At 35.6% G+C, this 27,013-nt stretch overlaps 3 protein-coding genes across 7 annotated transcripts; 2 read left to right on the forward strand and 1 right to left on the reverse strand.

Moving 5' to 3' along the window:
• The first annotated feature begins 466 nt into the window (after positions 1 to 466).
• LOC122297670 (probable inactive receptor kinase At5g67200) lies at positions 467 to 4,458 on the forward strand. The gene is made up of 2 exons (XM_043107808.1): positions 467 to 2,092; positions 3,802 to 4,458. Exons 1-2 carry the CDS (start codon positions 658 to 660, stop codon positions 4,377 to 4,379), a joined length of 2,013 nt encoding a protein of 670 aa, XP_042963742.1. The 5' UTR covers positions 467 to 657; the 3' UTR covers positions 4,380 to 4,458.
• A 3,865-nt stretch (positions 4,459 to 8,323) lies between these two features.
• On the forward strand, positions 8,324 to 10,992 carry LOC122295993. Its single transcript, XM_043105312.1, has 2 exons — positions 8,324 to 8,674; positions 10,240 to 10,992. The coding sequence occupies exons 1-2, from the start codon at positions 8,507 to 8,509 to the stop codon at positions 10,606 to 10,608; spliced, it is 537 nt and encodes a 178-aa protein (XP_042961246.1). The 5' UTR covers positions 8,324 to 8,506; the 3' UTR covers positions 10,609 to 10,992.
• Positions 10,993 to 11,592: 600 nt separating this feature from the next.
• Positions 11,593 to 25,828, reverse strand: LOC122295992 (kinesin-like protein KIN-4A). Of its 5 annotated transcripts, none has more exons than XM_043105308.1 (26): positions 25,323 to 25,828; positions 23,884 to 24,030; positions 22,993 to 23,142; positions 22,174 to 22,427; positions 21,432 to 21,619; positions 21,221 to 21,345; positions 19,907 to 19,943; positions 18,905 to 18,996; positions 18,666 to 18,776; positions 18,276 to 18,389; positions 18,069 to 18,162; positions 17,733 to 17,848; positions 17,210 to 17,308; positions 17,015 to 17,128; positions 16,787 to 16,903; positions 16,632 to 16,712; positions 15,531 to 15,602; positions 14,951 to 15,044; positions 14,648 to 14,679; positions 14,465 to 14,562; positions 14,287 to 14,385; positions 13,885 to 14,106; positions 13,509 to 13,671; positions 12,961 to 13,131; positions 12,576 to 12,878; positions 11,593 to 12,168 (listed from the first exon to the last, which is right to left on the reverse strand). In XM_043105308.1, exons 1-25 carry the CDS (start codon positions 25,443 to 25,445, stop codon positions 12,666 to 12,668), a joined length of 3,126 nt encoding a protein of 1,041 aa, XP_042961242.1. In that variant the 5' UTR covers positions 25,446 to 25,828; the 3' UTR covers positions 11,593 to 12,168; positions 12,576 to 12,665. The 5 variants fall into 5 exon arrangements, with proteins under 5 accessions (XP_042961242.1, XP_042961240.1, XP_042961244.1 ...); XM_043105306.1 differs by having other exon boundaries at positions 11,593 to 12,161; positions 25,323 to 25,826; XM_043105310.1 differs by having other exon boundaries at positions 11,593 to 12,161; positions 12,961 to 13,116; positions 25,323 to 25,824.
• Positions 25,829 to 27,013: the final 1,185 nt, after the last annotated feature.

A 27,013-nucleotide genomic window follows, 5' to 3' on the forward strand; every position in this document is an offset into this window, starting at 1 on the left:
TAAAAATAAATTAATAAAAATTTTATATATCATTCTCAAATATTATATATTATATTTTTTTTATAAGGGTGGGACTATTCTGCTGCCCATCCTCAAAGGTGGCTAAGTGTTGGCGTAAATTTTTTTTTTCTAATTTTCCTTTTAGAAATTTTTAATCACTTTTTTAATTATTAAATAAAAAAATATATCAATATATTTAAAATTTATTTCTTAATTATTAAGTAAAAAATTATTATTTAAAAAAAAAAAATACACTTGAGCTGTACCGCTTGAGCGGCAAATGGCTTTTTCCTATAACGTATGGTTTGTTGAATGATGAGTATGAAAATTAAAAAATTAATAATATTACTGGGGCAGTAGAACGGTACGTCTTCCGAGTAACTTATCAGTTAACTCTTTTTAGCTTCACGTGATTTCTGATCAATTTTGCAGTCTGACAGACAGCTCTTCCAAGCTTTTGTCACCTTCTACAATTCCCATACTCTCTCCTCTACCTTGTGTAGAACCCTACTCCTCGCCTAATGGGGAATGCAAGCATGGCCAAACCACCAGTGTCACCAACTCCGTCTTCCTTTTGAAGAGACAGACAGAAACGAACGGGTTAAGAGCTTCTGCTTTAGGCTTTTACATATGCATTACCTTGTTTGATCTCCAATAATGCTGAGGAGAAGCCATCCCCATCGACTCTTCTTCTTCTTCTTTGTATCAAATGCCTCTCTTTTGCTGTCATTTTGCACCTTAGTTGCTTCTAACAGGAGTTTTCTCACTCCTCCTCCTCCTCTCCACTTCGCCCGACCCCAAGATGCACTCGCTCTTCTGGCATTCAAATCCAAAGCCGATCAGAATGGTAATCTTTTCTTCTCCCCAAATACGAGCTTCCATTTCTGTCAATGGCGAGGAGTCGAATGCGTGAAACAGAAAGTTGTTCGCCTTGTCCTCGAAGGTCTAGATCTAGGTGGAGTTTTCGCTGCTGACACATTGTCTCGTCTTGACCAGCTCCGAGTCCTGAGTTTGCAGAAAAACTCGCTCACCGGACTCATTCCTGACCTCTCAGGTCTCGTTAACCTCAAAGCCCTCTTTCTTGACCATAACTCTTTCACGGGCTCTTTCCCACCTTCGATCCTATCCCTACATAGACTACGAACAATAGATATTTCCTACAATAACCTCACCGGACCGTTACCGGCCTCGCTGGCCATAATAGACCGGCTTTCCTACCTCCGTCTCGAGTGGAATCGGTTCAACGGAACCGTTCCTCCGCTCAACCAGCCCTCCCTCCAAAGTTTCAACGTCTCGGGAAACAATCTCTCCGGTCCTGTCCCAGTTACAGCTACTCTGGTACGCTTCGGTCCATCCTCGTTCTCATGGAACCCCAATCTCTGCGGCGAGATCATAAACAAGGAGTGCCATCCCGGCTCGCCCTTTTTCGGACAATCGGCGCCGTTGGCTTCTCCGCCGCCATCGTCGTCGCTCGGTGAAAGCGCGCAAGTACACGGCGAAGAGTTGACCCACCAAGCGTTTCGAAAGAAGCACAAGAGGACCGCCGTGATTGTGGGGTTCTCAGCCGGTGTTGTGGTCTTCATCTGTTCCCTTGTCTGCTTCGTGATGGCCTTGAAGAAGAGAAACAAGACAGAGTCGTCGACGCCTGCAACGGCTTCGGAGGACGAGGCGGCGACGGCTCAAGCCGCGGCGGTAATGCAGATAGAGCAAGAGAAGGAGCTGGAGGAGAAGGTGAAGAGAATGCAAGGAATGCAAGTGGCAAAGAGTGGGAGCTTGGTTTTCTGCGCAGGTGAGGCGCAGCTGTATACGCTGGACCAGCTGATGAGAGGTTCCGCAGAGTTGCTGGGAAGAGGCACCATTGGCAGCACCTACAAGGCAGTGTTGGACAACCGGCTGATTGTCTGCGTGAAGAGGCTCGACGCCGGGAAATTATCCTGCACAAGCAAGGAAGTTTTCGATCGGCACATGGAATCGGTGGGAGGACTTCGGCATCCAAATCTGGTTCCGCTTAGAGCTTATTTTCATGCAAAGGAAGAAAGGCTTCTGGTTTATGATTACCAACCCAATGGCAGTCTCTTCTCCCTCATTCACGGTAAACTTCTCTTTCTAGCTCTCTGCTTCATTTTTCTGGGTTACTAGCAGAACGTACGAGTCCATGCCGGGTGGACTCGGGGTTTAGGATCCATAGAAACACGTACGAGAATATTGAACATGAATTATTTTTCTAACACGGCATGATTTGTTTGGAGTTTGTTGCTGCTACTGGATTTGGGGCAGGATTTTCAATTACTAGCGAGAATCTTGGGGCTGACTACGTTGGGACTTTGATTTGACGATTAACTAATAATTGATTTGTAAAGCTACTTTCTCGTGGTTGACATGTCGGAGTCCCAGCCTAAAGTACATTTAGCTCCTTGATTAGCTCCGCACGTGAACACATCTGACCTCGACTGTGCATAATTAAAAGGAAATTTATTTTTTTATTATTTCTTACTATGAATTGGCTGTAACATAATATTATTATTAATTAACATATGTAGAATGATAAAATATAATAAAATTAAATAATTTTAATAAAATAAATTAATATTATTTTATTATTATATAAAAAATATATGGACATTTTAATATAAGAAGTGGATAAGAATGAAATATATAAAGATAAATTCATGTCATATTAGCTAAAATTTAGATTTGAATTTAGCTATTAATCCAATAAGAGTGCTCATTAATGAAAGGATGATATTTAAAAGGATCATTACTTGTGCTTCTTAACCAAATTTTCTCTTACAAATCTTTTAAAAAAATAATTTCAAATTTAATCAAAACACCTTTTAAAAATCTTAGAAAATTTTTATTTCTCAAAAATATTTTCATTCAATAATTTGCCTACATTAATAGGTACTTAGTTATATATGTATGTGTGGGGGTGGGTCAGAAGGGCACTACCTTGGAGAGATTCCCCGACATCAAAATATATATGTACGTCTATATCTAGATTTGAGTTTTACTTGAGTTTATCTTAGTTGACATTTTAAATGTCACTAATATATAGTGAAATTACGCAATTAGTAGAAAGTCTCTACATTAATATATATATATATATATATATTTAAAAAAACAACTATGAATTTTATCATGTTTGATATGGATAGCATAACATGGCAACAAAACTTTCGTTTTTGACAGGTTTTGTCAATGATAATTCAACGAAACATAAAAATAACTTGATTAGAATAGTGAAGGTAAGTAGATTATTGTTATTTTTAACTTACAAATATATATTATAGAGTACATAATAGATATACGAGTTTAAGAGCCTACCTGATGACATATAACCCGATTTTTTAAATGGAAAACCTGAGTTCAAACCTCCAACCCCTTTAAAAAAAAAATTGATATACAAGAAATGTTAGGTCTATACCCGAATCTTATAAAAGAAAGTTTTACACATTAGCGCGAATTAATATAATATGATAGATTCACTTTATAATAAAAAGAATTTTACAATATGATGGATCATATTAAATCCGGTCAATGTATAAGGCTCCTTATGTAAGACTTGTGTGTAGATCAAAGATTTCTATAGATGTACATTTAAGTTAGGAACTTCAAACTACTGCACTAAACTATCAAAGCAAACACATCACTCCCAAATTATCATCTCTAACTCTTTTTCTTTCTTTTAAATCTGACCTTCAAGATCATGTCAGGATGCATATATTCTTCCTCAATATTCTCTTTTGCTAATGGAACTCACCATCTACCCTCTACGTACAAAAAAAAAAAACTGCCATGCAGGCTCAAAATCCACCAGGGCAAAGCCACTGCATTGGACATCATGCTTAAAAATAGCAGAGGACGTAGCCAAAGGCCTCGCTTACATCCACCAAGCATGGAGGCTCGTCCATGGCAATCTCAAGTCCTCCAACGTCCTCCTCGGCCCTGACTTCGAGGCCTGCATCTCTGACTACTGCCTCTCTGTCCTCGCCAACCCGACCTCCAACGAAGACAACGACTCCGCCGCATGCAAAGCCCCAGAAACTCGGAACCCAGCTCAGCAAGCAACCTCGAAATCCGACGTATACTCGTTTGGGATTCTGTTGCTGGAGCTCATCACCGGGAAGACACCAGAACAGCTGCCACATTTGGTGCCAGGAGAGATGGTGAATTGGGTTAGATCGAGGAGGGAAGAAGATGGTTTTGGTGGGGTAGATAATAGAATGGAAATGCTTGTGGAGGTGGCCACTACTTGTAGCGTAATCTCGGCTGAGCGGAGGCCCACTATGTGGCAGGTATTGAAAATGTTACATGAGATTAAAGAGAGTGTATTAATGGAGGACGGTGAATTGGACCCCCAAACACAGGTCGTGCCCTAGTAATTATATTATTTGTACTGCTTTCCACCAGTGATTCATAGAAAATACACAGATGACAGCAAATGCAATGTTTCGTTTCCTTGCTATCCCTCCAATGCTGACTTCTACTTTTTGAGCAAATACATCTCTTTATTAAGAGAAGAATATTGCAAAGCCATGCAATCTTGGGTAAAAGGATAAAGCAATTAGTCTCCCACAAAGGTGTAATTCGGGTTCATTTGGAGTATTAGATGAGATGAAAATTTTGTAAATAATAATAAGATAATTTGTGAATAGTAGTAAAATAGTTTGAGTTGAGTATTTTTTTGAGTTTTGAGAAAGAAAAGAGGAAAAGTGAAATAAAAAATATTATAAAATTAAAATATTATTAGAATATAGTTTTATAATATTATTTTTTTTTTTTGAAAATTTGAAAAAGTTGAATGATTTGTTATTTTTTATTTGAAAGTTTGAGAAAATTGTAATGATTATTAGTTTGAAAAAAGTGGTGATGGATTAGTTTCAAAATTGTATATTTGAATTATGTTTGAGAAAGATATGAGATAATAATTTTGAGATGAGATTTATTTCCATAGAAGCCCTTAATCTTTGCAATGTTATTTACAAAATTATTTAAAAAATTCTAGCCTATAGATTGAAAAGGATCTTACCAAATATTATTTCAGCTACTTAGTCTATTTTGTTTTTGAGAGATTAATCTTGAATGAAAAATCTTCTTGCAAGTAGAGTTTGTGCACCAATTCGTGTACTAATATTGATATGTAAAACATATGTTTAACGAAATGATATGAATTGAAAATGGAAATAATTTTCATGAGATAGGAAATGTTCTTCTCTTAATTTTTTATTTTATTTTTTTAAATAAAAAAGATCATCGGTATGCGAATTGGTGTATAAACTTCCTTATACCTAGCAAAACTCTGAATAAATAATATCATTGTAACTTATGAAGCCATGCACACTATGACTAGCAGATCATCAGAAAAATATGGATATATGGTCTTGAAACTCGATATGAGTAAGACATATGATCGAATTGAATGAGAATTTTTAAGAGTTGTCATGAGCAAGATGGGTTTTGCACAAAGATGGATCGAATTATTGATGAAGTGTGTTGATTTAGTATCATACTTAATCCTGATTAGTAGTCTTCATCAACTTGCTTTTAAACTTACAAGAGTGATTAGGTAAGTTACCTATTCATTAGCTATTCAAACCTACAAGAGGGATTAGGTAAGGTGATCGATCATTCGTTAGCTTCTTAGGTTCTAAAATTGAAATACTTCCCAAATGTTCATTTCTTTCAAGCTAAGCTTGGTAACAGACCTTTTTATATTTGGAGAAGTATCCTTATAGTACGATCTTTATTAGATAAGGGCACATTATGGAGAATAGGAAATGAAAGAGAAGTTCACATTTGGAAAGACAAGTTGATTCCAAAATCCACTACTTTCAAAACTTAGAGTATAGTAAAGGGCTTAGATGAAAATGCTAAAGTAAATGAGCTAATTGATCTTGATACTAATCATTGGAGAACTTCACTGATTGTAGGAAGCTGAGATTAATATGAAGATAAAGTTGTTCCAATAGACCAAATAAATTAATTTGGAATGGTTTTTCTAATGGTCAATTCACACTAGGAAGTGCTTACCACTTTCATAAAGAACTGTAAGAACAATCAAATGGCCAACCTTCATGCTCTATGAATCAAAGTATAGTGTGGTCAGTTATATGAAAGCTGAACATATCTCTAGCTAATAGAGTGATCTTCTTTTAGAGAGTTTGTCAAGATGGCCCACTCACTAATCAAAACCTGTTTAAAAAGAAGGCAGTGGATAGTCCAAATTATCCTATTTGCTTTGAAATGGAAGAATCAATGGTTCATGCTCTTTGGTAATGTCCAGCATCACAAGATATTTGGGGCCAATGTTCCAAACAAAGCCAAAAGAGTGCCTGTTGGAAGAAGACATTTATAGAACTCTTTGAAGACATATGTTCTAGATTCAAGACAACAGTTGTGGATGAGATTGCAGTGGTAGTAAGAAGAGTATGGCAGAGAAGAAATAATTTTGTTTTTCAAAGATAATTTAAACACCCGAATGTAATAGTTCAGCAATCTCAGGAGATTCTTAAGGAGCTTTAGGAAGTTCATACAAAAGGGACCAGCACTCCAGCATCTTCTAGCAACATGGATCAAAAGTGGGAGTCTCCTCCCTTGCACTCTTTCAAAATTAATTGGGATATTGCTATTGATAGGAACCAATGCGTTTGTGGAATTGGAATTATAGTAAAAAACTAGGAAGGCAACGACTTAGTAACTATGAGGATGAAAAGATCTTTATTTCTTGATCCCTTATGGCAGAAGCAATTGGAGCTCTACATGCTAGTCAGTTTGGTTTGGAGCTGGGTCTTAGTGATATAATACTTGAGGGGTGATTCACTACAAGTTAGTTCAGACATCTCTAAGGAGGAGGAGAATTTGTCTAGCACTGTGATGGTCATCAGTGATATCAAGGTTATGTTGCTAAGTTTTTCAAGATGGTCTACTCATCATGTGAGAAGAGAGGCTAATATTGTAGCTCATACTTTAGCTAAATTTGTTTTACATGTGTCGGATGTGTATAGTAGATATGGATGATTGCATTCTTTCTTTGCTCTAAAGGATTTGATGAATAAAAAAGTCTTATTTTCAAGGAAAAAAATAAAAAAAAAGGAAGATAAAGCAAGAGATTTCGTTTGGTGCTGCCCATGGTGGGAACAACATGATATTGGAATAGTGCCACTAGTTTGTCTTCAAGTCAAGCTCCGTATTGTGTCTCTCTAATAACACTATATTAGAGTAGAGGTCTTGAATTTTGAAATCTAACTCTACGTATTATAACATTTAATTTTCTCATGAGCTTAACTAACTCCTAGTGTTGATTTTTTTTTCTTTTTTTTTTTCCCCCATTTATTGCCTTTTGCAAGTTTTTATTTTGGCTAGGATTGGTCAAATAATTGCTAAACTGGACTAAACGGATTGATTTCAGTTGGATATTTTACCTATCCATTTTGGGTTTTGGTTTGCTTTTTTGAAAACCGAGAGAATTAACCTAATCCATCGTTGAACATATCCAATATGAGAAATATTCTAACCATAAAAAGATTATATAAAAGTAATCACGCAAATTGACATATCTTGATATAGATCGTTTAAATGATATAATCATTTAACACAATTTATATTTTTTGAAAAGGTCAGTACCCAATTTAATTAATTACAATCAATCAATTTATGCTAACTCTGCCAAAATGGGTTGGAACAAGCTATATTTATGTCAATCCAACATGATTCATTTATTAAATGAATAACCCAAACAACACATTCAACAATTTATGGCAAGATTAAGAATTTATTTTGTTTAATTAATGTATTGAATTATGATTAAGAGAAATGTAGTTGTAGTCGTGAGTATGACTACATGGCATTTGCTCACTTTATAACTGTATTTAATATTATTTTATAATTAAACTGTACAATCACAATGATGTGAGCGGTGTTATGTACACGGAATCGTATCCAGAAACCCTTTACATAAAGAGTATAAAATCTCTAAAGATCATGACATTTAAAATATAATTATATAAAAGATTGTAGGTGATCTTTATTTTTTTTTTTTAAAGAAAAATGCTTAATTGTGCTGAAGAAAAATTTACAAAAGATTTATTTCTTCACATATTAATTATTAATATGTTGAAAATTATAAAATTTGAATTTTTAAAAAATACTGAAAAAATCTATTTTTATAAATAAAAAATTATAAATACACGTATCACTATTCTCTTTCTTTCTTTCTTTCTTTTTTTAATAATATAATACAAATCCGATCCGTATTACGGAATTGTCACAACCCAACATGGGCCAGTAACAAAAAAGGCCTAAAAGTAAGAAACCGAGTCCAAATGAAAATCCAATTCCGTCACCGAGAAATGCCAGAAACAGAGAAAAAGGAGACAGAGGAAGATTGCACTGCGGAAATTGCTAGAATCATCTAGCAGCCTGAGAAGCCCTAATCTTCTTGGATAGACAAAGAAAACCCAACTCTCTCTCCAGCACTCTGTTTTAAGACAAGTAAAAATTTTTTGAAATGCCGAATGCCATGGACCGTGCGGACACAGAAATGATGGAGACCGAGACCGGCGCCGCACAGCTGGAGCTGGCATCCAACACCTGCCAAAATGACGTAGTCAGAGGGTTCCTCACATTGGCTCGCCAACTCATCGATCAAGGAAAACCTTCCCAGGCCCTCCAAGCGGTAATCCATATTCAGTCACTCTCTTTCCCTTTCTGTTTATCTTATGTTGTGTTTAAATTCTTGTCTTTCTTGTTTTTTCCGAAGTCTGGTAAATATGCTGAAAGATTGTTGATGTTTCATATGAAGCTTCCAAGCGAAAATTTGCTAATCATTTTGTCTTCAGGTTATTTTCTGCTAATTTTCTTCTTCCCAGGTCGGTTGAGCGAAATTTGTTAAGAATTAGTGATGTTGATCTTGTTTTGGGTCCAATCAGTTGTGGCTGAACCTTGTTTTTTTTTTGGTTGTCCTTTTCCTTGGGGATTGTACAGTTAGTCTAATAGTTATCTTGGATAGTATCTTTCAACTTCCAACAGATCCCAATATGTATTTACCTTAGGTTTTGCTAGGACATAACATTCGTGTGTTTGTGATTGCAGTTAGCAATGTCAATTAGGAGAGGTCATACCAAGTTTAATTTTGAAATCTGTCTAACTTTAGAGTCCCATAAAAAGTGTGAATCTTTAAAATAAGGGTAGATGCATCTAGAAGAAGCAAGGGCCGTCAAGTAAGCTTTATCTCATGCTTCTATATTAGCAGAAGTCAGTTCAATGGATCTTGGAGGGAATATCGTTCTAAGATAAATTTGCTTGCAATTTGCGAGAAGCTCATTTTTCAATGCGGTTTGATATATTATCAAATATTGCTGTCAATGGTAGATTACTCAGTTGTGGATTTACAGTCTCAGTAATTGGGCCACCTACCATATTCATTGACAATGATCATGTATCAAGGACTATTTGAATGGAATCCCAATGGGACCCGAAGATAAAATATTTTGTTCTTGACTATCTCAGATGCTGAATTGGTTCAACACTATCTGTTATCTAGGTTATATGATTGTGCAGCAATCTTGGACAGTTTCCAAGGTAAAGATTTCATTGTCAACACTTGTGCCCATTCATTCAGATCTAAAGCCGCCTAGTTCATTTCAGCATCAAAGGGCCTTAGAATTCAATGATTTTCCACGCTAACTTGGTGTTCCAATTCTTTATTCTTTATTTTTTCATTAACATGTGGTTCCATTAAGTTTGGCCTAATCATTTTACTTATATAAAAAAAATTAAGTTTGTCCTAAGGGCTGAGAAAGATATCTTGAAGGACCTTTTTTTTTTAATTTCCCACTGCATAAATCTATAAACTATTACTTCCAGATGGTGTGTTGAAAGACATCAAATATATGATTCAAATGTATCTTGATTCATTTTGATCGGTCATTTATCCTTAGAAAGTTATGGTAAGATATACATCTTGTGTACTTGGGCTTATGCGTATTTCTTCAATAAAATTATTACTTATCAAAAAAAAAAAAAGGGTAATGGCAAGATATTTCATGCGCTTGTTTATTCATCACTCATCTCTGGCCTTGACCACTAACTGGCCAGTGGTCAGAAGGGTCTGAATTACAATGTATGTGTACCAGGTGGCACATTATTCGTTCCACCTCTGCTAATGGTAAATTAAAGGAGAAACTGACCCCAGTATATTAATTTGCCTCGGAGAGAGTACTGATCTCGATTTTGAAACAGGTTGTAATGGCAATGAGAGCTGAAGGTGGGGATGAAGCTGTATTTCAGTCTCTGCATCGTGCTCGTGAACTTTACAGAAGTAGACTGCAAGAAAATGCTGCTGCTGATCAGCTGGCTTCTTTGTTTGCCGAGTGTGCAATTGCTGAAGCCCAGCCTTTAAAAACTGGATCATCGTTGAATAATGTGGTTGTCCCATCAGTTTTACCAGAGGATGCCCATGGTGCTTCTATACTGGCAGAAACCGGGAGGATGCAAGTAGTGCTGGATGCATTCTCAGATGGGAGCAGCTTCATTTGCTTGCAGTGTGGGGGTCTTGTTAGTAACCATCGGAAAGAGGAGCACTATGCCTACTGGTGTTGCCAAATCTGACGCCCAGAGATATGGGATGGGTAATTTTATCTTGCTCAAAATGCGATGCTTCTCTAAATGTGTGGTTACAGCATGATTACAAAACCGATGTTCCCCTCTTGTACTTACAGTGCAGTTTCCTTGATTTCTGATAATCTAAAGGTCGCATATGCTAGGCGTGGTCATTTGCAGGCAAAACATACAATGGCTGCTCTAGGATTTACAGGTCATATATCTGCTGGGGTGAATGCTAAAATTTGTTACCTTGTACGAGTACTGTAGAATCTTGTAATTTTATAGTCATTTCAAAATGTCAGATGTGATATTTTGAGCTATTGTGTCTATATATGTAATTTAACATTTAAGGTTTTGGGAAATAATGATGGTGCTGGCAGATTTCTACTATTTCTTTCGTCTCAGTGATGTTAGTTGTATTCAGATTATCAACTACACATGATGGTTGAAGCTAAATGCTGTAAAATAATCAAATTCACTCCCTTCACTTTCTCCCGTCGGCATCCAGTTCATTTGTGAAGAGGTAAACTTGATACGGCAAAATGGTTTCGGTCTTTTGATTTGTTTTTTTTTTTTTTTTTTTTTTAAGAGGGGGATTAGATGATGGAATTTGCCATCAAATGTGAACACGGTAACCTTTGCTCCTATGGAGTGCCTTTGAAGGAACTTAGATAGATAACCCTTAGGGGTTGACTCGTGGTGAAGGTCTTGGTTTTAGTGGTATGTTCCCTTAGTCTAAAGTTCGAATATTCTTGAGTGCAAATAATTTCTAAGAAGTGGGGACTGAGGAAATTTTCATTTGAATTATTTAACATGCACTTGCGAGAAAGTCTTTGTCGAGGATAAGTACATCTCAAGATTAGTCAGGACTCTCTTATCAGAAATCCGGTGCCAATAAAAAGAAAAAGTAAATTAGATGAGTGGAGAGCCTGTACAGCGGAGTCGCAGAACAATGAAATCATACACAAAAGGGCAAAAGAAACATGATAATTTCAACCAACTTCCGAGTATCTTTTTCCCTTTGCTTTCAATATAGCTTATACACAGAAGAACCGTAAATATAGAGACTATTGAAGAATTTCTTTTGTTGTGATATAGTAGAAATTCTTCAGAGTTCAATTCTTTCCACAATATCCATATCGTGCTTACACACAGTAGAAAGCTAAACACTACAACAAATTAGCAAGTCAAATTACAATTAAAATTGAAAAAAAGAAAAGAGAACAAAATGGAGAAAGACAACCTTATATACACAATTATATGACTTGTCTAAAGAATTTCTTCCATCTAAGTATGATAATGGAGAGAAAATACCAAAACATTGGTGACACGTTAAGCGAGATATCATTTCACCACTGTTTTCACCATATGCATTATCTCAGCTTTCAATGTCATCTTTTGATTATCTTCGTATGATTGGCAGCATCAACACAGCTTTACAAGATGCTCCCTATGCAGCAACCACCGCAAAAGAATTCAAGATTACAAACTAACATCTTCAAAATCAACTCATCCATGACTGCTACAAGCAGATATCCTCCACAACCACTTACAGCACACTGCATACTTAGAGAATAGCAAGGTCAGCCCCAATCATGATTATTTAGTTGTTTCAATCCTTTTTTTTTTAATTATATATTTCAGTGAGGAACAAAATCATTGGCGACAGGCTGATCCCTAGTTAACTTGGCAATCTACATAACATCCCTAGTTCAAGTACTTGACAGCCAAGAGTAATTTTTACAGGAAATTTCCAGTAAGTGCGTGTTCTATAACATATATCCACATAATTGTTGGCTATTGGGCTTCTTTTTTTTATTTTTTATTTTTACTTGCAAGGGCTGTCCATTCATTCAAATCAAACCACCTCTTTTCCCACCATTCAAGGAAAAAGAAAGATAAACAGAAAAGAGAATAGCTTAAATATTCAGTAGTAAATATATCTCAATATGAGCTTTTCAGAGAAATATTACCTGCACTTATTTTTATTCTATCCCCGTGGTATGTGTTGGGTCATAGTTATAGGTCAAAGATGAATAGCAACTGCTGGTGACCTCAGAGGATTACATCATATTTGGCAGAGCCTGTGGACGAGGCCTTGCCCTGATAATTGTTTCATCGCTGTGCCTTATCCATTCTGAAAGTCTCCATGGCTTCTGCCATTTCCATTTAAATTGTACGAGCCACTGGTGATGGCTTCTCTTCCACCTCCAGAGCTTCCCTGCCTGTCCCACAACTGCCAATTTTTTCATCGACAACTGCCCAATTGGTACCATCTGCATTAACAGCAAATCAATCTTTCTTAGCCAAACAGAAAACCAGATGGCAATTATACAATTAAAGGACCAGAGCATTAACCTTTCTTGTAGGGTCTATAAATGCTGCTGATTCTCTGACCGAGCCATTAGCAACGCCTGGTGTATATTTCAGCTGTTTTTGTGCCGGTACAGACATTGGAGACAAGGGACCACTCATGTCATCAGCAAAGTGTTTCAATGAATTCTGGGAGTTCACCTGTTCAAGGTCAGCCTGAAGAGTTTTAATAGAGACAATAATAATAGTAATAATAATAATAAAAAAATAACACAAAGAATCTTAAATCATAGGTTAAGGAAACCATGACAAGACCAACAATAGTTTCTTAGACATGTAGAAAGAGCCACAAATTCTATGCATGCTACAGATTATATAATATATTTTTTGTGAGTAAATTTGCAACTCCAAAGGTTGCTTTAAAGTCACTTGATTAACCTCCTTCAAACTTGCTTGACCAATTCATGAAGTTGTGTATGGGGATCAGTATAAAAATTCAATGTTATAGATATGGCAGTTATAATCAGCTACATAAACTTGAGTTATAAGCTAGTGCATGAAGGAATTTCAAACACAATAACAAGTAATCTCACTGTAGCAGATGAAGCCAGTGCTATTGCAACAGCTTGCTCTCTCAATTTTAGTTCCTTCTCAACTTCCTTTCTTTGTGCCTCGCTTTGTCGCAATATCCCTACTAGTTCTTTAAGTTGCTCTTTCATTTCCATGGTTTCCATATCCTTCTCCCATAGTTGACACCTGTAAGAAAACATGGAAACTTGAAATTTCAATCAAGGAAAGCAAATTGCGCCTAACCCCCATTATTCAAAAGGAATTACCCATAGCTACTACATTCATTCTGAAATTAAAGTTATGCATATCAATGATAATTTATAGGATCAAACAACCTGGCCAACATTACATCAGGTTAAAATTGAAGTTATTAGAAGGCTTCTAGGTCTGAGAAAGAACCTAGCATCCGCAATAGAATTGAACATATATTGAAGCAAATTCTTTGCATCTCCCATTGAGCGCAACTGGTTCCAACGTCCACGGTTCATGAAGGCACGCTCCCGCTCTTCTGCCTCTGAAAGTTGCGAGGCCATAGCTACAAGTGAATTGGAGGCAATACTCAGCATGCTCTCAAGCGAAGATATTCTGGCCATTCTTGCATTTGGGGACATGGAGGATGCTCTGAACAAGAAAGGTAGAGCAGTAAAAGATGAGAGAGAGAGAGAGAGAGAGAGAGAGAGAGAGAGAGAGAGCTGAAAACATTCTGTTCTACCTGCTTCATTGTATCATATATGTTAAATCATAGACTACAACAAAGAAAAGTTCAGAAGCAATTAATCTAAATTGTTGCTCAAAAGTTACCTAGAAAAGCCATTCTTTCCTCTTGGAGGACTAAGGCCTTTGGAAGTGTAGTCATCCACTTGCTTCAGCATGGCCAACTCTTCTGCCAGCGCAGCTCTCCTGGAGATTGCAGCAAAACTCGTAAATATGCTATCGCTACACATCAGTAATACTATTAACGAAAATATATTGAACATACACTTGACTTTGCTTCTCATATTCATTACGAACTTCCTGCACATTCACCATGACTTCTAGCTCATGATCAACCCAACGTTGCAAAGCTTTCTCATTGCTCTAAAGATGCAAATTATGTCAGGATGGATTTAAATCATGAAATAGAATCAAACATACAACAAGAAGATGAAGCAAACATCATTACCTGCCCATTTGTCCCATTTCCATTGGTAATAACTGAAAGAAAACACACAATTAGAAACCTGGAGAGTTAAAAGAGAAGAAGCCATCTAGTTACTGCTCCACATATTTTTATGATGGATGAACACGCCGTTCAAGTCACTACTCTAACTACTGAATACACTTGATCCAATGAAGAGTAAAGTTGATATTTTAATATTTATTAGAGGAAGTTGACAAATTTTGTTTCATAGACGAGTTGCAGATAAGTAAAAACAAGGGAGCTTCCATATTAACAAATAATTTTTAATCAATTAAGATGACAGACCTGAGCTGTCACGGGCAGAAGACTTTCGGGCTTCAAGTAATTCTTTTAGCCTCTTGGTGGCCACTGCTGCCTCTTCTGTCTTTCTTTGAAGAACCTGAATAAAAACACACATACACAAAATAGCAACCCTTAGAAAGTAAAAGAAATTATTCCAATAAATAGAAGTAGTTTGCTTTGTCACATATATGTATCCTACACCCATAAAAAATGCAAAACTTCTTCTGAGTTTTGTTTTCTACATTAAGTTTGAAACTCATCATTAGAAGCCTTAGGAGTTCAGAAAGTAATTTCTGCTATTCCTCATGTTTGGTGGCGATGGTCCTTGATTTATTTCTCCTACATCTAAAAAAATTGACCCTGAAGAGATGAGGTAACATATTTAGCAGCATCCCTTGTTTGATGGCATCATCTGAGGCACATTCTCAATAAGAAAGCCCTTAATTCCAGACCATCAGTGAGTAATGGAACTACTTGACATCCATAGAAACCCAATTTATGGAAGTAGCATATCAAATATTAAATGGGAGTGTGTCAGAGAGACATGTAGAAGTAAATAAACAAGCAAGAAACAGAGAGATACCATTTTCTGGCGCTGGTTTAAAGCTTGAAGCTTATGCCGTTCATACTCATTTCTCCTCCCTTCCTTCCGTAGCTGATTTTGCAAACATATATAAGAACAAGGTTATACAACACAAATAACATTGTAAGTCGAATTAAGACATACATTTAATTAAAATCCAAAAGCATTCATGATGGAAACCTGTACCCTATGTAGGAAATGTCATAAAGAAGTGGCATTATAGCAAAATTCACATAAGTTGCTATTCTATCATACAGATCCCTTTTCATTGCTGTGCAATGCACATTCCATGGGACCTAAATCCATGATCTTGCCCAAAAACGCATTAATATGGGGATGGAGGTGTATTTTCATTAGCACTTTTCACAAACAAGATAGATTAACCAAAAGTTCACACCTGAATCCTTAGTCTTATCACAAGTGACCCTCATCTCACTTCAATTTAAAATTTATCGTTCCTGTGTACTTGGCTATGCCTATTATTATGAATAAAATTTCTTGACTGCCTATCAAAAAAAAAAATTTATTGTTACCTCCTGAGTTGTCAAGGGTTCGTACAGTCAGCTAATATGGAAAACATATCTAATTTACATTAAGATCTATCACCTAAAGCACCACAGTCCCCCAGCAGGAGGCCCTTATTGCATGCTTCAAATTTGATTTTGGCATCGTGCAACATGAATATTAGAATATTTTTCACAAGTAATAGAAATAAACCTTTCCCCCCGCAAAGGATGAGGTGTAGCTCTTATAACTTTGGAATTATTTAATTGAAGTCATCAACAACAAATTATCCAGAATGTAATTAATTTTAGGCTACTACGAGCCTTCACAAGCAAGAGTTTTCTAATAATTAAACTTAGGTCAATAGTTTACGCCCATAAGCAGCTGGTGGCCTTTAGCAAATAAATTGCAACTACACCACAAGTTGAATTTCAATTAAAAGCAAAAGCCAATAGACATAGACCACACCTCTAGCTGAAAAAGAATTCGACAGTAAGACTCATAAGGGCTAAAGAGTTGGTGGACTAGCTTGTCTCTTTGATACTATAAAGAACTTTTTTCTTATAAAAAAGGAAAGCTAGGGAGAATGTGGAGTACCTGCAGCAGCTCCTTCTCTCGAGAGGCCTTCCACTGCCGAAATTGTTCTGCCTCTTGTTTTATCCTTTGTTGCAATTGAACCTAGAAGCATTAAAGTAGCACATATGGTGAAAAATAGATAGGGAAAAAAAGACATAAAGAACAAATGATACTACCTTTTGCGCCTTTATAGATTGAATTTCATCTTGCAATCGCTTTGCCGCTTCATCACTCTTTTGTTTTTGCTTTAAAAGTTGAACCTGGCTCTCCTGTTTCTTCTTAAGATCTGAAATCTGATGTGTATGATTTGTTCAATATAGTTATAATTTCAGTTGAGAGGAATACCTTTTAAAAAGAAAAGTCTGAGAAATTTAGGAAGAAAAAAGAGAGGGAAGATTTTCCACCTGAGCCTCAAGTGCCTTCAGTTTCTGCGCATGGATATCTTGCAACCTCTGCTTTTGTCCATCAGAACCAGCAGCAAGGTTTTCAACTTCAGCCAACAAACGATCCCTCTCTTGCTGCACCAACAAAACAGATGAACAAGTAAATATTTGTCTTCTCTATAAAATTATGCAACTTTAGAAAAAGTGCAATTGAACCTGCACTGTTTTTTTCTCGTCCTCAAGTTCCATGATTTTCTTTCCAAAGTGCTGTTTTAGTGCTGCAGTGCCAAACTCTCCAAAAAGCTTCATCTCCGACTGCACCAATATACACCCCAAAGAGTGACAAGCAACAAATACATGTCATGTGAATTCTGTTCCATGTTCATGTTTAAATTGAGCATTATGAACAGAGGTTCTTAAACAGATAATATTAATGTGTCTAAACATTATCTGCTCAAATAAAGTAGAATGCAAGTAAATATGTAAAGGATAAATTCTCAACTGTACCACTAAAGAGTTCCACCAGATTCATACTTTTCCACTTCTATTCCATAATCAGAGAATGCAATTTTTCTTATTATATATACTTTCAGAATATTATTCAAACGAAAACTGATATATAATTTCTTCCTGGTCTTCACAGACATTAGTAAGGATGAGTAGATGTAGAATCAGATAGCAGCAAATGCCATCCATATAACTATAACCACAAAATGCATTAAAAAAAAAAAACCACTACCTCTTTCTCTTCTAAACGTTTATTTAATTCATTTAACTCTTTGTCCATAGTATTTTGCAGAAGTGTGTGCTCCCACTCCTTTGCTACTTCTTCTTCAATTTCCCTTGAATCACCTGCTAAAATGTGCAATCGCAGCCTAGATAAAATGGTTCCAACTGACATATATTATGTAACAATGGAAAAGGAGAGGAAGACTGATGATAAATAGGCAGTAAACCAATTACAATAAACCAGAGAAGAAGTTTAAACCTAATTTAACATACATAATTAATTGCCAAATGTGCGCGCGCGCGCACACACATATTGAGCAAGTCCTAAACTAGAGATGAGTCATACCTGTGATTGTTTCACCCATTTGATAATCAGATGACTCCATGCTGTGCAAGCCCCTTTTAAGCCCATCATTTTTTACAGGGCAGGTACTGCCATCCTGGAACACAGTTTTAGGTTCACATATGTATCCCGCTGATGTAGTAACCCAGCCTTGTGGTAAATGATAATAAAAATCACAAAAGAACATTGGTAGGATAATGAAGAACCTACTTGAACATCTGTTTCATATTGCTCAGCAACGGGGCATCTGCTGCGGTATTCATGAAGTTCCCGACAAAGATCCTCATTGGCAGCTTCAAGCCAAGCAATCCTTTCCTTAAGAACCTACACAATCAGCCCAACTAGATAACTTATTTAACTAATAAAATACACATTATCTCCATCAAAAGATTGAAGAAAGAATCGTTAAGTTCATTCTAGCAATAATAAACGATGAGAGATATAACTTGAAATAAGCCCAGTAACAAGTTCTAAACAACCTGCGTGATTATTTGTTTTTAATTTTTGGCTATCCCTCAATTATTTTCAAGAAGATATTTGAAAATATGGTCAGTACCTTGAAGTAATCAATAACAAACAGAGCTATAAGTGGCCAAATACCTGTACTTCATCAGAAGAAGATCCTCCCATCCGGGCACAAAGCTCAGCTTGCAAATACTCTAGTTGTTGACGCATTTTTACCATCTCATTGGACATAGGATCTCTATTGACCTGTGCAATGATAAATTAAAGAGGTAATATTCATGGCATATTTGCAATTGAAACAATCTTTATCTAGATTTCTCAAAGAGGAAAAGGAAATGGGAAGAAAGAAAGAAGAGTCTATCTGAAAGACTTACAACCGGCTTATTTTGGATGTTGCGAGCACGGTTTGCATACTTCAAAGTGTTAAGAGTTTCTTCAGCATTGATATCAGCAGGACTAATGCAGGCTGGAAAAATGATGAGGTATAGGAAAACAAGATAAACTTTGAGCCACAGAAAAAAAGTAAACAATTCACAAAAAAGTGTTGGGAAAGAAAGAGAATACTTCTGTAGGAGATACAGAAAGACCAGGAAACACAGAAATAGAACATTAGTTATTATTGTAGGATCTTATGGAAGTTGCATAAAACCTGAAACCACTTTAATATGTTGAAAAAGCATGTTCTAGATCGAAAAAAAACAAGATGCCTGGATGAGCATTGTAGATTATTGAGCTTTAGCGTTATTGACTGCAAGGCAAGGTCAAGGTCAATGCCAGAACATGTGAAGTGTATGCCTTTACTTTACCTTCTATGCAACATGGCATGTTTACGAGACTATGGAGGTCACACCTCTTGGGAACAAGATGAGAAAATTTAAGTCATTTGACTAATTTGTAAATTATGACCAATTGTTGCACCAATATACAAAAAGGGCATGCTTGGTGAAATTTTTAAAATTTTTGAAAGCTTTGTTTTGTATTGGTTTTAGTTAATGTGGGTGGGAATAATGAGAAGTTGTCTAGATAAAGTTTTTTAGATGCATCCCGTATTGGGGTGTTGATATTGGGGTGTTGAAAGTGGGTAGAGAAATTTGAAAATCTGGTAAGATAAAATTCTTGTGGTGTTTTTTCGGGTTTTTGTGAAAGTTGTTTTGGTTTTTGTATATTTGTTATGGAAACTTGGGCAAACATTTAGATGAAATGTTTTGTTAAGAAATACAAAAATTGTCAGTGTTTAAAGATATTTGGATTGAAGTTTAAAGCTTTTCTGAAAGATTTTGGAAACCAAAACATAGCTGAAGGTTTGGTCACCCCCGTTCCCAAAAGTAAGATGCTGCACATGAGCAAATCAAAATAATGGCATGTAAGTAACTTGCCTATCATAACAGTTCTGCTGTTGCCGCCAAGTGAATCCTGCCAAATGCATTAGGTTTAATTTAATTATAAAACCCTAAAAACTAACAGAGTATATGTCAGGTTTAAACATAAATACAAAGCAATAGCAACGAATATAAATAAACATAAAATATAATCAAACAAGAAAAGGGAGCATCACGTTTGTAGAGCTCCTTTGTAAATTTTAAAAGTAAAAGCAAAAGCTATACTAATAGTATTTTTTGATAAGTAGCTATACTAATAGTTATTCAATTTTGTGGGGGTTCCTCCTAGCCATATATGATTCGAAGCGATCCTCTCACATTCTTTGTTATTATTGATCATGAATAATAACGATAAAAATGTCCAATCCTGCCAAGTAAGTTCTGTAAGAATAGATACTGGACAAAAATTAGCCAGGACTTTTTTGATTGTAAGGTCCCGTTTGGATGTTGAGATGCGCCACTCTAACTTAAAAACTTTTCAATTTCAAATATTCAACTTTTTTATCTAATAATTTACCTAATCATTACAACTTTTTCAAACTTCCAAACAAAACACAAAAAGAAATTCAACTCTTTCAAATTCCAAAACCAAAATAATATTAAAAAGTTATATTATAACAACTCAAACCATTTCACTACTATTCACAAACACAGATTTTTAATTTCATCTCATCTCATCTCTTCCCAACATCCACATGAGATATTAGACTTACTTTAGCTTGGAGATAAAAGTAAACCTCAAAAGATCCAATAAACTAAATACTCAAATATATAATTCGTACCTTTTCTCTAAACTATAGCTATAAAAAAATGCAATAAGTTAATGGCTCCACGTTAATGCTAATATCTCGTGTGGATGTCACTAAAACAAAAAACACTTTTCCATGTCAATACAACTTTTACAAACTTCAAAACAAAATACAAAAATCAATACAACTTTTACAGACTTTAAAACAAAAATAATATTAAAAACTTATATTCAAACATTTTTTAATTTTATAAATATTTTTATTCAATTATTTCTCCCTCCTTTCCCAAAACCTGATAAAATATCTTCATTCAAACTATTTTGATGTTATTTACAAAATTCTGAGATACTCTAACTGTCCAAACAAGCCCTAAATGGATCTTATTTCCACAATTATCACAAAATTACTAACTTGAAAGGATAATAAAAAATTGCTATGAGAGCTGTTTAGGAACAAAACTTCCCATCAGAATCCAACTCTTCACACCCTTAACCTCCCTCAATATAATACTGGATAATTCAGCCTTTATAAATAGAGATTTACACATTCAAACATATCGAACCTGCAAAAGCCGAGTAAGTTTGCTGTCCCTGTAAGGAACGTGAACACCTTCTTTGCGCTTTTTCTCATCACCAAGTGCACTGATAACATTACCTAGTGCTAGAAGGCCCTTGTTAATGTGAACACCTGATTGAAAGATGAAAGTGTCCATGTAAGTTTCTATGACCAGAAAGCTCATCTAGATTCCACTGTTCATGTACATTGCCACCTACCTTCCTTAAAACGCAGACCATCGGAACCTGTTCTTTTAGCTCGCTCTGATCCAGCAAGATCTACCAAATGCAACTTGGCACATAGATATTCTTCATTCATAGTCTCATTAAGACTGCTATCACTACAAATAGATGGACTGAACTTGCGCATATGCTCTAGTGTTATGGTGAAGATGGCATGAGATCGACTATAAAGACAAGCAAAAAAGATAAATGTCACTGAAGTCAATAGTTTCGACTGCAGAGTGAACAATAAGAACTTACTTAAATACAATGTTTGTAAAAGCCAGGTTCGTAGACAGAATTAAAATATTGGATAAGTGGTCAGAAAGGTTAATATGAGAAAAAAAGATATAGATTTGTTTCTCAAACTGTATTTTGCAGTGTGATTTAAATTCTAGTACATAAACATTTCCCAAAAGATTTGCATTTAAGAGGTTCTATGGATGAAAATGTAAGAACATCCCTTTTTTTAACACTGGTAAACCCAGGCAATAAGTCTCGCTGAACATTTACTTCCCTGTTTGTAAATCTATGCTTACTTTTCTATACCTATGGCACCAATCATAAGCTCACAATATTCATAATCCAATCTCCCTTGTATTAATAAAGATGAAAAGAAATTATCCATCAGGAATATATAACCGGATAGCATAGATTCTTCACTTAAGAAACACTAAAACACATAAAAATTTGAACACAGTATAATTTAGAAAAAAAAAAAGGTAAATGCTCAACTAACCTTGACTGGTTGTTCATATTTGTACTCCCAGTTGCCCGGCATAATGATCCTTGTTCCAGGCACGTGGCCATTTCCTTTAGTGTACTCACACTGAATTCAGTGGAACCTGCTAGTGTAATCACACCATTTGATGTTTCACGGATTTGAATAGGTGGTTTCCCAGTAACAGGAACTTTCCCGGAATGGCCATTTGCAGTCTCTGATTTGCTCAAAGAAGTGGGGTCCAGCAGGTCGCGTACTTCTTCTTTTAGAATCTGTTCATATCGAAATCTTTCAGTCAGATACTTGCATTAGGTAGAATAGCTTCAGATGCATAGCATTGACACTAGCTAGTATGAAGAAACTACACAAAAAGGACGGTGGTATTGTCATCCACAGCCAAGTCCAAATCATCAAGATTAGAAGGCACATTCGGAAATAGGATAGGCCAGCCATTTCATAGAATTAGTTAAACAAATATGCTGATCTAGCAACTTTTTTTTTTTTGGGATAAGTTATGTTGATCCATAAACTTGGTACGAGTATGCTGCACTACATAATTTAAGTGAAGACAAAACCATAGAAGAAACCTCGAAGTCTAACTAATTACATTCTAAATCTCATATTAAATAGTTTACTGCAGATGCACAAATCGTTGACAAATACATATGCAGCCAACATGAAAGTCATCTAATAATTGGTGATGCATAAACCCTTCATGAGAGAGTTTTCTCCCCTAAAATCCATAAATATACTGCATGAAAAATACTTCTATGGAACATGACTTTCAATATTAAACATACAAGAAGAAAATACAGGGAAGCAAGTACTTCGACGGACCTCAATAAAGGAAACATGCAATTGGAATTCAGTTTGATGCTTTAGAGTTTCAATCTTGCTGAACAGTACATTCATAACTTGAGGGATTATTCCTGTCTGGAAACCATCTTTGAAGCCAGTTCCCATGGTGTATGTCTTACCAGAACCCGTCTGTAACAAATTGAAAATGTCAACCACAAGGAAAAGGAAATGGAAAAGAATGTGAGCATTGCTTGCCTCCTAATAGATTAAGGGCATGTTTGGTTAACACCAAATATTCCCAAAATTCTCAAAATTTCACAACTTCATTCCCAAACATCATTTAAACACAAAATACTTCTCTATTTCAAATTTTAAACTTTTCATCTAATCATTATTCAAACACAAAAATAATACAGCTTTTACAAACTTCAATGAAACTTTTAGAAACTTCAAAACAAAAATAATATTAAAAAATTATGTTCAAACAACTTTTTAACTTTATATATTCATTTCCACAAACTCCAATACAAAATAATACACTTTAAAAAATATTTTTATTCAAAATTTTCTCTCTTTTTCCAAAATTCAATAAAATATGGTTACTCAAACCATTTCACTATTGTTCACAAAATTTTGAGATACTCCAAGCATTCAAACATGCCCTAAAATTAAGAGTAATGCTGTCCATCATGCTAGATGTTGTCATCCTTGATCACACTTGCTACTAGACACATTTTAAGTGGCTCCATTTAAAAGGTTGATAGAAAAAACCACTTGAATTGTGGCACATCAGCAAGTGTGATTAGGGATGACAAGCTTTAGGATGCAAAATGGTATTGCTCTAAAATTAAAACAAGTAGGGGGTCAAGAAGTAAAGCTTTTTTGTTTTTGTTTTTTCTTTGTTTGAAGTATTGAGCAACAAAGCTTTACCTGACCATAAGCGAGAACTGTAGCATTGTATCCTTGGAACAAACCATCAACAAGTGAAGCAACACAATCTTCAAACATGTCAGATGAGGGAGAACCTGTGCTCCCATATACATGATCGAAGGTAAAGGAATGTGTACCAATCTGTACCTGCACGACAGTCAGAACAAGCGTGTATAATTTCTTGAGATTAAACTCAGGAAAATACATGGAGTTTTGCATACAAACTTAAAAACCCAATGTTACATGTGTGTGTGCCGATGCATGCTCAAGAAACAGAATGTGTTGACATGGAGGAAATAAAATTCTAAATTAGCTGTGTATTTCTGAGGTAGTCATGCATAGGTTAGGACAGCACAAATACAAGTCATAGAAATTATCTTGTCTTTCCTATAGAAACCATTTAATTCTTATCTAGGACAGGAAACTTCAATGAAATTACTATTAACAACTACTAAATACAACCGACTGAGCAAGTACATAAACCATATTTATCAAACAAAACAATGCATGTCAACTTGAAGTAGAAAATTCAAAGTGCAACAAGGAACACCAAAATAAGACCTGATATAGTAGGTTTTGGCTTATTAAAGTCAAAATTAAGAGAGAGAAAATAGGTATATATATATATGGTACATGCAAAGCTAACAGCAAAGATTGTGGTTTGATAAGCGGATAATTCCTAATGTAGCAGAAACTTTGGCCTGGTCTTACGCTAGAAATAAACAGAATAATATAGCACTTCAAAGTCTAACACATATTAGGAACTTATAAGTTGGAAAACATGAACGACACAACTGTCAGAGTAAGTGGCAGAATCCAGATTGTCCCATGTGAAAAAAACAAAACCCTGCGTTGGCACTGTTCTGAACAGAATCGATTGCCACCTGAACCCCAATAACCGATAAACTCCGAGCCAAAGACAGCAAAATGCAAAAGGGTGCCCCATTAGCCTATCTTGCTTTCCCAAATAGTCACTACAAGATGACAACTGCTTAAAGCTTTCAGAAAATTTAACCGAATTGCAAGGAGTTCTATGTAATCCACCGTTCTAATAAGGAGACAATCCATTTCCATAACTGACATCTCCATTGCAACTATTTCAGCCAGTAATTGAACTCCGATCCAAAATCATATTATCAAGCATAACCCTTTGGGTCAATGGGATGCAAAAGACTCCACTTTTCTCCGTCAAAGAAAGACAACGAGTAAGCCATCAATGACCGATAACCAACCACATATCGATCCAGATCTCCCAAGATATAAAAGTCCAGAATTCTCAGCTAAAAAAGCAGGAGAAGAAAAGAATACATACTGTGTAATGACCAAATTCATGGACAAGCACTCGAACGAGAATTGGTCTAGCTTTCCACTTTAAATTGTTAACATTAGCTTGTCGAGTTTGTGCGCAAGAGAAAGAGATGTATAGGCTTTGTACGTACCTGTGGCTTCCCGGGGACGACAGTGACACAGTCTTTACACCCTTGGAGTCGTTCATCGCCGATGAGCGGTCGGATGTGAACCGCTACTTTCACACAACAATCTTTATCTTCCCCGGCTTCCATTAGGAAGCAGCCAGCCAGCCAGCTAGCTCTCTAGACAGAGAGAAGAGAATGAGAAAAAGGAACAGAAATTCACAGAAAGCTTCTTCAATCCCAAAGGAAAACCGTTCTCATTGTCTGATAATTCCAATACCAGAAAGCGATAGGGCAGCTGCTAGCCAACAACGGAGGAAAGGAAGAAGCTGAGAGAGTTCTTTCACTGACAAATGCTAGAGAGAGAAACTAGTAGAAATAGTTAAAACACTGTGAGAGAGAGAGAGAGAGTGAGAGGAAAGGGAGTGAGGGGTAGTTGGGGAAATATAGAAAAAAGAAAGTAGGAGGGTAACTGCAACGACAACAACCACTATCATTTTTCCTTAAGCTTCACTACACCACCAGCTTCGACGGTTTGCGTTTGGCGAAACTTTTATGGCACTCTTTCCCAAATTGCCCCCTCCTTCCCTCTCCTCTCTTCCCATACACAACGGCTCCTCCAAGTCCACCTTCTCCTACTCCGTCACCTATTTGTTTTACCATTTTACCCCTCGTCTACTATTCCTCTTTCCATGTTGATTTTGTTCTCTTTAAATAATCTTAAACCCTATTTTTTTTTTAATGACTCATTAGTTGTATATACTAATCTATAGTTTTGATTATTATATATCAGTTTGTCACAACCCACGTGACAAGGGATCATCTAATACGCATCAGAAAAATCAATTAAGATTTTTCTATCTACGCGTGGTCATAATCACATTTTTCGAGAATATTAAAAACTAATTTAATTATACAAAATCAAACTACCTCATATCATATAATTATAATAATTTTCTTAAGTTTTTACATAAAATATAATAAATAATTCAAATTTTAAAATTTTAAAATAATACATCGCATCTCATCTATATAACTTAATGATGTTTAGATTTATAATTTAATACGATCCTTTATTCAATAATTTTTTGGAATCAATGAATTATTTGATTATAAATATTATGAAAAATTATTCTCTAATTTTTATATTTTATAAATTAAATAGATAATAAATAGCATTAAGAGAATTTTGGGAGTAGGGCGTAATTTGTGGATAGGAGAAAAAACCATAAGAAAAATGGAAGGAAAAGAGGAGAGAAAGAAGGGGGGAGAGAGGGAGAGAGACCCACACAGTGGACATAGCCAGCTGGTGGTCTCCTCTGAGCACATGGGCCTTTAGTGGCTATAACCCAGTGGACCCTACAATCACTCGGTCAGAACTTGGATGGCCCCACCTTTTACAGATTTCATGGCTGTTTTAATACATACAACTCCTTGTACTTTGCTACTTTTTTTATCCACCAGAGATGTGGTCACAATTTTTCTTTTTAATTGGTACGGCTGTTGGGACAAAATTTTATCTTTATTATAAAAATGATAGTATGATAATTAAATATATAGAAGTTTTGTTATATATAATTATTTTTGTATATATTTTGTATATATTTTATTAATATAATTAGTCAAATAAGTTATTTTATATTAAAAAAATATCACTATCTATCATTAGAGTGTATAAAAAATAAGTAAAAATGATTATATATAGAATTTTTATTTAT

This window comes from Carya illinoinensis, chromosome 15 (assembly GCF_018687715.1).
Source record: "Carya illinoinensis cultivar Pawnee chromosome 15, C.illinoinensisPawnee_v1, whole genome shotgun sequence".
NCBI lineage: Eukaryota > Viridiplantae > Streptophyta > Magnoliopsida > Fagales > Juglandaceae > Carya > Carya illinoinensis.

Coding starts and splice junctions, on each gene's coding strand:
- LOC122295993 (XM_043105312.1), top strand. CDS start 8,507: ATGCCGAATGCCATGGACCGTGCGGACACAGAAATGATGGAGACCGAG. Junction 8,675..10,239: donor CTTCCCAGGCCCTCCAAGCG/GTAATCCATATT, acceptor ATTTTGAAACAG/GTTGTAATGGCAATGAGAGC.
- LOC122297670 (XM_043107808.1), top strand. CDS start 658: ATGCTGAGGAGAAGCCATCCCCATCGACTCTTCTTCTTCTTCTTTGTA. Junction 2,093..3,801: donor TCTCTTCTCCCTCATTCACG/GTAAACTTCTCT, acceptor ACTGCCATGCAG/GCTCAAAATCCACCAGGGCA.
- LOC122295992 (XM_043105308.1), bottom strand. CDS start 25,445: ATGGAAGCCGGGGAAGATAAAGATTGTTGTGTGAAAGTAGCGGTTCAC. Junction 19,944..21,220: donor AACTTACTCGGCTTTTGCAG/GTTCGATATGTT, acceptor TGCATTTGGCAG/GATTCACTTGGCGGCAACAG. Junction 13,132..13,508: donor CACTGGCTTCATCTGCTACA/GTGAGATTACTT, acceptor AAAACTCTTCAG/GCTGACCTTGAACAGGTGAA.